At 34.2% G+C, this 7,911-nt stretch overlaps 1 protein-coding gene across 1 annotated transcript; it reads right to left on the bottom strand.

The window, feature by feature from the left end:
* Nucleotides 1–302: 302 nt before the first annotated feature.
* On the bottom strand, nucleotides 303–7,049 carry LOC110114863 (ABC transporter G family member 11-like). Its single transcript, XM_020847886.1, has 8 exons — nucleotides 6,737–7,049; nucleotides 3,507–3,586; nucleotides 2,254–2,718; nucleotides 2,048–2,134; nucleotides 1,514–1,666; nucleotides 1,270–1,461; nucleotides 1,110–1,196; nucleotides 303–1,019 (listed from the first exon to the last, which is right to left on the bottom strand). Exons 1-8 carry the CDS (start codon nucleotides 7,047–7,049, stop codon nucleotides 303–305), a joined length of 2,094 nt encoding a protein of 697 aa, XP_020703545.1.
* Between the last annotated feature and the right edge of the window lie 862 nt (nucleotides 7,050–7,911).

Genomic DNA, 7,911 nt, shown 5'->3' with positions numbered 1-7,911 from the left:
TGAGCTAAAAACAGTAAGAAAATGACCTCAAACGAGACCTAAGAGTATCATTAAGAAATAAAATCATTAAATCAAACAAAAACTAATCAATCCCACTCTTCCAGACAAGGAAAGCAAAAACACGCATCACTAGTAATTCAAGTTTGAATTTTGACATTTTAATGATAAAAGCATGACATTTTATTAAGTGTGGTTGCAGTATATTTAATTCCTTAATGTTCACAATCTGAACATTTTGAATTTATATCAATACATATATTTAAATTGCTTTTAAAAAGTATGACAGAATGAATTCAAAGTATTTATACTCGATCCTCACTATGCTTTTCTTCTAAGAAGCCAACTCCATCAATATTCTCAGCTAAATTTGATAATGATAGTTCCATAACTTGCTTCTGCTTGAAAACCACCCGATCCCTGGCCTTCAATTCCTCCCCAATTCTAATTGTAGCCCAGAACAAGAACCTGTAAAGCAATGCCATCCCAAACAAGATACAAAGATCAACCCACTTTGAATAACCCACCTGCATCTGCCAATAATCTCTCACTATCTCAATTCCTTCAATTGTAGAATTCCCTCCATTTTGACTATCACTACTTGGAAACGTTAGCCCAATGAACTCATTTTTAAAGAGTCCTTGGTTTGCATATCTATGAATGGAAATGTAATAAGTTGGATACACCCACATCGGCTTCGGCAAGTCATTTGGCAATCTAAAGAAGCCGCAGGCTAGGATCATCCACCCTTGGATGCCGGCGCCGGTGATGATGCCCATGAGGAAGTCAGGAACGATGGCGGCGACTATCATCATCAGGCTTTCGATGAGGAGCATGCTTGAGTATATAATGAGGTAAAAGAAAATGAAATGGTCCGCGTCTCGCTGGAGGTCGGACATGAAGTAGGAAATGGTGGCAGGGATGAGAGTGATTAGAAGAAGAAAAGGCATCGAGGAGAGTGAGTTTGAAATTGTGAATGCTACAACACTGTAATGCCCGTTAAGCTGCTCTCTATAAAAGATCTACAAATTCAAAAATGGTTAAGGTCTATTAAATGAGTTTCAAGATGTTAAACAAGAAAGAGTGAAAGTAAACAAGGAAGTTTTACTGACCTTAAGATCTTCCACAAAGGAAGGGAATCCACCTATTGCCAGAAAAGTGAAATACACAGCTATGAAGGTCAACAATGCGCCTCTTGCCTAAAATGTTAATACACTTTTAGTATTAGAATGATAACATTCTTAAGTGATAAAGCAAAGGCATTGGGATCACCTGAATTGATTCATAGTCAAATCCCACATCATAGAAAAGTGTTCCCAAGCAAATACCAAGAGCAGCATAAAATGCTAGTCGAAGCCAATAGTAGCCTGGATCTCTGTACATGTTTTTGAAAGATCTCTTTGTAAGCACTGAGCATTGAGTAATAAATCTAGCTTGTTCTTCTTTCTTCACCGATTCTCCTTCCTACAAATATAAATCTTAATATTATTTTATTGTTTTTAATCATAACAAACACATTAAACTGTTTGTAGCTTACCATGCTGCTTATTTGAGCAACTTTCCTCAACATATCTTGGCAAATATTAGATGATTTGTATGAATTTATTAGAATATCAATGGCTTCTGATGTATTGTTTGTTCTAACATAGCTCCCACTTTGTCCGATCACCTGAAAGAAGTAAGCAAATGAAAAAAATATTAATTTGACAAACGGATCTAAGGAATCACCGAGTGCAAGGCATCTCCAACCGAAAATCCCAATCTTCACTCTAAAATACAGTGGAATTAAAAAATGACGTGATTCATCTCCAATCGAACTCCATTTTGTGCCCTTCAGCGCCTTTTTTGCGCATTTCTTCAGCAAATCCGATAGAGACAGAAAAATAGCGTAGGTGAATAGTGCACGTCAATATTGACGTCGCACTGTTCACCCGCAACCAAATAGTAGAAGTTTTGCCGTTCGGCTGGAGCTCGCGAGAGACGCCATTCATGCGTTTGGAGTTCGGTTGAAGAAGGCCTTAGAGAAAAATAGAGAAGTTAGGAATTTGACCATATCAAAATCTTTATTGATTGTTCGTAGAAAATGATCAGAAGGGTTCCTCATTTGTGGACATGGAAAGCCATGGGTTGTAAAGAACTGCAACAAAAGTAGTTGACACTTTAGCAAAACATAATAAATAGTAACTTTCATGCGTAACATAAAAGGTGATTTCTACATAAAATGTTAGCATAGTTTGCTTTAAATAAAACAAGTACCTCTGTAGTTGATGATATAGGGCCAAAATAGATCGTCTTGCCAGCGCACAAAAGGCAAAGATTGTCAAAGAGATCAAATATTTCAGAACTTGGTTGATGGATGGAGGTAATGACTGTCCCATCATATTGTCGAGCTTGGTTTACAATTCTGCTCATAACATGATATGATGCGGCACTATCAAGCCCACTTGTGGGCTCATCAAGGAAGAGGAGCTTTGGGCGAGTTAGGGTCTCTATGCAAATACTAACTCTCTTTTTCTGCCCACTACTAATGCCCTTAGTGGTCCTTCCTCCAATTCTAGTGTCCATGGCATCTTTCAATCCCATTTCTATGATTACCTTCTCAGCTCTCTCCTTTTTTTGAGACTTAGACATCGAATCAGGGAGCAATAACTCTGCAGAATAGTAGATGGCCTCTTTGACTGTTAATGTGGTCGTCAGAACATCTTCATGGGTGACATATGCCTGTGAGAGTTTTAGAAATATAAGATATTAAGGTATTAATGCTAAGTGTGCATGAATTAAATCTAAGTTTTAAAGAAATATTGTTTAAAGTGTAACTAAACATTAAAATTGACCCTTATTTTTCTAGAATAAAAACGTGTTTGAAGTTCAATAATAAAATATCCAATCTAACAATTTGATCCAGACACAACTCCAAAAAAATTTAAGTTCAACTTGAAATGAATACTATCGAATTATTTTTCAGTCTAAATTATAAACCCGATTATTATTCAGATCGGGGCAAAATTGACCTGAGTAATGTAAAATCAAATCAAGATTAACCAAATTAATACTCGGGTTCATGTCGGACGTGTTTGAGTCAAATACGTAAATTGGGTTCAACATGTCATATTGGATTTAATTGGCTGTGTTGACTAAAAAAAACTACATAATCCTTATGATAAATGAGTTAGATGGGTTTAGTTCAGTCAAGTGGGTTCGCATAAATTTGATTCGGGTCAAATATTTTGACCTATATAATGAACAAATTAGGCTTAAAACAATAGATTTGGATATAATAATTTTAACCTATTAACTCAAATTGATACCTCATAATATCAAATTTTGAGTAGCAGAATCTTAGAAAATTAGGCAATATTATATACTGGATACAGCTGGTGCATATCTATTATATTTAATATTTCTGCTCGTTTCTGCATGTTAGTATTTCCGACAAAATTAATTTTACATGCACAAATGTAATGGCAACTTGAAGTTGGAAAAGCTTTAGCTGAGGCGAGTGCTTATACCGACGTTCCATATGCCAGTGTCTGCGTTTGCCCATTCACTAGAACTATTCCTGATTTGGACATGCGAGATGTTAATCGTCCTGTACAGAAAAAAAAAAGTCGTATATTATTAAAAGGAACTTAGCCGATAAATTTAAATAACTCAGTCAACAACAACATCAAATTTTAATCTGATCTACCTTTTAATTAAATATTTTTAGGTCGGTCTACCTTTGCCTTTTTTTTCTAAGGGTTATATGTAAGTTCTTAATGTTTATAAATTTTAATTTGATTAATTATACAAATGTGCAACATTATATGAAATTTAATGTCTCATTATAGATTTAATCCCGTCAGATTGCCTACTCAGAAGATTAGGGATATAATTAGGTGCAGGTACGATGCTTTATATATTTACTCCACATGATGTTCGAGATATTTGATTTAGAGTTTGAGGTAAACAATAGTAATTTTCGTAAGTCTAATTATTTTTATATAATATTACTAATATCTTAAATTTTGAATATATTAAACAGAAATACTTTAGGTGGTTGTTTGAAATAAAAAATAATTTTCAAAAGAGAGGTTTCAATCATTTGAGAGATATGTTTATTTTGATATTATATAGTCAGACAAGCGCCACTTGTGACTTGGAGAGGGTGTATGAGGTGAATTGACCATAGCTTGGGCCAACCCGAGTAGAATACATTAAGAAGAGGGAGAATAATAAGCATAATAAAACATCCAATTGTGAGGGCTTGGAGAGTTCTCTCCATACTAGTGGTTTAGTGCCTCACATCCAGCATACACAACGACTAGCAAAATCACAACTCTTGTTACACAAACAAGTTAATCATCATCTTTGTGAAATCCCTTAAGTAAAAAGAAGCTAACTCTTAAACATTGAGGTGCCTTTTAATTTAGTTGCTGAAATTTCATTAAGAAACTCCACAGTTAAGTGTGCTCATATGAGAGTAATTTAGAATGGGTGACTTACTGAGAAGTTACACCGACATGATAAAACCGTGTGCCGCTTAGGCCAAAGTGAGACAATTTCTCGATAGTTAAGAGTTTGTGCTGTTATAAATGATATCAAAGTAATACACAAATCGGAAGATGGGAACTAAGTGTCATACATGACAAAATGCTACGCCATGTGAGCCACCTATTGAACCCTGTATGGGACAAAGTGTTACATGAAGGGAGCCACAACATGAACTTTTAGGGGCCACCTATAGAATCTTATGAGTCTGGTGGATGATTCTGGGATAAAAATGCTAAGGAGGATGTCAATTACTTAAGTGGAGGAAATTGTAAAATCCCTTAAGTGAAAAGAGGCTAAACGCTTAAACATCGATGTACCTTTTGGAGTAATTATTGAAACTTCATTAAGAAATTCCATATTTAATCATCCTAAAGCAATTCTGGGATGGGTGACCTACTGGGAATTTTTACAATGACATGACAAAATCGTGAGGCTCTTAGGGAAAAGCGAACAATATCTTGATAGATAAGAATTTGGCTGTTATAATCTAATGAAATTATTTTATGTTCATTATTTTAACAAGATTTTTTATAGAAAGAAGTACTTAAAAGAGAGCCTACTGCGTTAGAACTGCACACATCAATGCCAAGATGATCACCAGTGGGTTGATCAAAGAATAAAAAAAGTTTGTATGAGTTTTAAAAATTCTATAGTTTTCATGTGTACAATTTTTATCTATATGGGTTTATATGTATTCTATTTCTCACAGGGTGTCAACCTACTGGTGTCAACCTGCTTCCACTGGCGAGGCATCCTTTTTGGGATCTACACAATTCTCTGCCTGCAACACATGATCACAGGCGGTGGGAAGTAGTCAGCCAAAGGGTTGTTATACTCACAGTTCTTTGACTACAACACATGGTCAAGAGATATCTTTCATATTAAATCTTTTAAGTCATTCAAAAAACTTTAGTTTTGAACATATATTCATACACATTTGAAAAGCATTAGCACTTATAAAATTACTAATCTTAGCATCAACAATAATCTTTACAGTTATAATTCTATCTCTAATTCTATTAACTTCTACAATATTACCCTTCAAAATCTTATCTATAACCACATTTATACTGTTCTAGTACGACTCATAAATGAACACTATAGTCTAAATTCTAAACTATCAATCTCCTCAGCTTTCTTTCAAACTCATTTAATTTATTGAATGCACGGAATATTTATCTTCTTATAAATTATAAAATATAATAATTTTATTAATTTGCATATAAAGAGAACATATATTTCAAATTACTATTCTAATTATAATTTTATGAACTAACTTTTTTAAATAAATATGGATAAGAAATAAAATAAAATAATATATTATCATATTTATATGACAGGAAATTGCTCTCATTCTGAAATCGCATGAAGACCAACGCATTGGTGAATTGGTAAGAATTAATAGATGTAAAAATTTGTCTTATAGTTAATAGATGTAAAGATTTGTCTTATAGTTAGGCTATTTTAGTTATGAGATAATATTGCAACATTGGCGTAGATAGCGGAGGAAATAATTATTTAAAATTTATATGAAGAGAGCACAGACAATCCTTAGTGCAATTCAGAGCAAGCACTAAATAAACATAGCAATTTGTTTGAAATTCTCTTTAAAAGTTTAATTCGAAGATTTTTAGTCTCAATAAATATAAATAAATGAAAAAAATTGATCAGATCAGCGTTCACAGAAATAACCATAACATTTTTTTTAATGTATTTGTATATATTTTAATATTAAAAAATATTTTGTATCTTAAATATATGCTACTAATATTTTTTTACTGAATAAGACTTTTTTTTATTGCTTGAATTGAAGAAAATTAAGCAAAAGATTTGAAGTTTTCTTAGGCTTCGTTTGGAGCAGCTTTCTTATTGTTTCTTAAAGTAAATTTTTATTAAAAAACTAAAATTTTGTTACTTAAACTCTGTTTTAAAAAGCAATAAAAAAGTCATCCCAAACAAAATCTTAGACTTTGTTTGGGACGATTTTCTTACTACTTCTTAAAGTAGTTTTTTAGTAGAAAAAATTATTTTTTGTAATAAAAAGCTGCTTTAAGAAGCAGTAAGTCCAAAACAAATCATTAGATTGTTAATTTATTATTAATCAAAAGTTACTGGTTCTGATTTTTTTCATCTTCTTCTACTAAAATTCTCATCATGCAGACTCGGAAAAAAAAAAATAATCCTTAAAAAAAACTTGACTTAGTACCGGCAAGGACATCCAGGAGAGTGGTTTTTCCGCAACCGGATGGGCCCATGACGGCTAGAACTTGGGCAGGCTGGGCAAACCCGGTGAGCCCAGAGAGGATTGTGGTGGACGAACCTTTGCCGTCCGATGCAGTCACCCAGAGATCCTCCCACGTTAGATACACCGGGACATCTCCTCTCTCAGGCTGAATGCTTGACTCTTGTTCTGCCGGCTGACAATTAAGCCTAGTCCAGCGTTCCGATGGCCGCCTAAATGGGTCCTTCCAATTATCAGTTGACAGCGACCGGGGGGAGCTCGTCAAGTTGGAGGCCATGGAATAGAGAATGTTTTGTGTGAGAGAGATTTGATTGCGTTTTGGTTATGCCTTTTATTATATGAGGTGTACTTATAGAGTATCGATTACCACCTTATGAGTTTGATATGGAAAAAAGATTTTGTTGCATTATTTGAATATGTCAAAATGCCAAAAAAGATAACTTTTTTTTTTTAATGGGCATAGTTTTTGATAGATCGTTGTTATTTTCATTAAGAATTTGGAAAAAAATAAATAAAATAAAATATTTGAGCCATTGATATTGAAACATTATTAAAGTGTTGCATCTTATAATATTCACGATGATGGAGAAATATAAAGTTTACCGTTTTAGTTTTGTATGAAGATTCAGTACATAATCAAATAAAAAAGAGGGTGTAACATTCATAAGAGACACCAGAATTTTTATGTGAAAACTCCTGAAAAAAGCGGAAAATCACTGGGCCTGACCCAGTTTGAATGAATCCATTAGCGTTTGCAGTCAATTACAAATGAGGCTCTTCCTTGGGGGAATGCCTTGGTTTGATGTAGCTAATATACATCATATAGAGTGCATTACATGGTGAGAATCAGAAGAATCAATATTGACATGTTTGTTTGGTCGGTAAAGCCATAGTCGGCAAGCGATGGAGGTCTGAAAGACCATAGTGGAGTGATGGTGGTCGGAAGGTCCGTAGTCGGTAGGCAACGGAGGTTGGAATTAAATACCATTGTCAGGCAATGAAGTTCAGAAGGACCATAATCGGTGATCAATGAAGATTAGAAAGACCATTATCAGGCGACATAGGTTGGAAGGACTGTAGTCGGTGAGCGAGGGAGGTCGGAAAGGTCATAGTCTGGCGACGGATGTTGGAAGGACCAT

The sequence above is a fragment of the Dendrobium catenatum genome, unplaced genomic scaffold (genome assembly GCF_001605985.2).
Source record: "Dendrobium catenatum unplaced genomic scaffold, ASM160598v2 fragScaff_scaffold_262, whole genome shotgun sequence".
NCBI classification, from domain to species: Eukaryota; Viridiplantae; Streptophyta; class Magnoliopsida; order Asparagales; family Orchidaceae; genus Dendrobium; species Dendrobium catenatum.
This window is presented reverse-complemented; position numbering and strand designations above follow the sequence as displayed.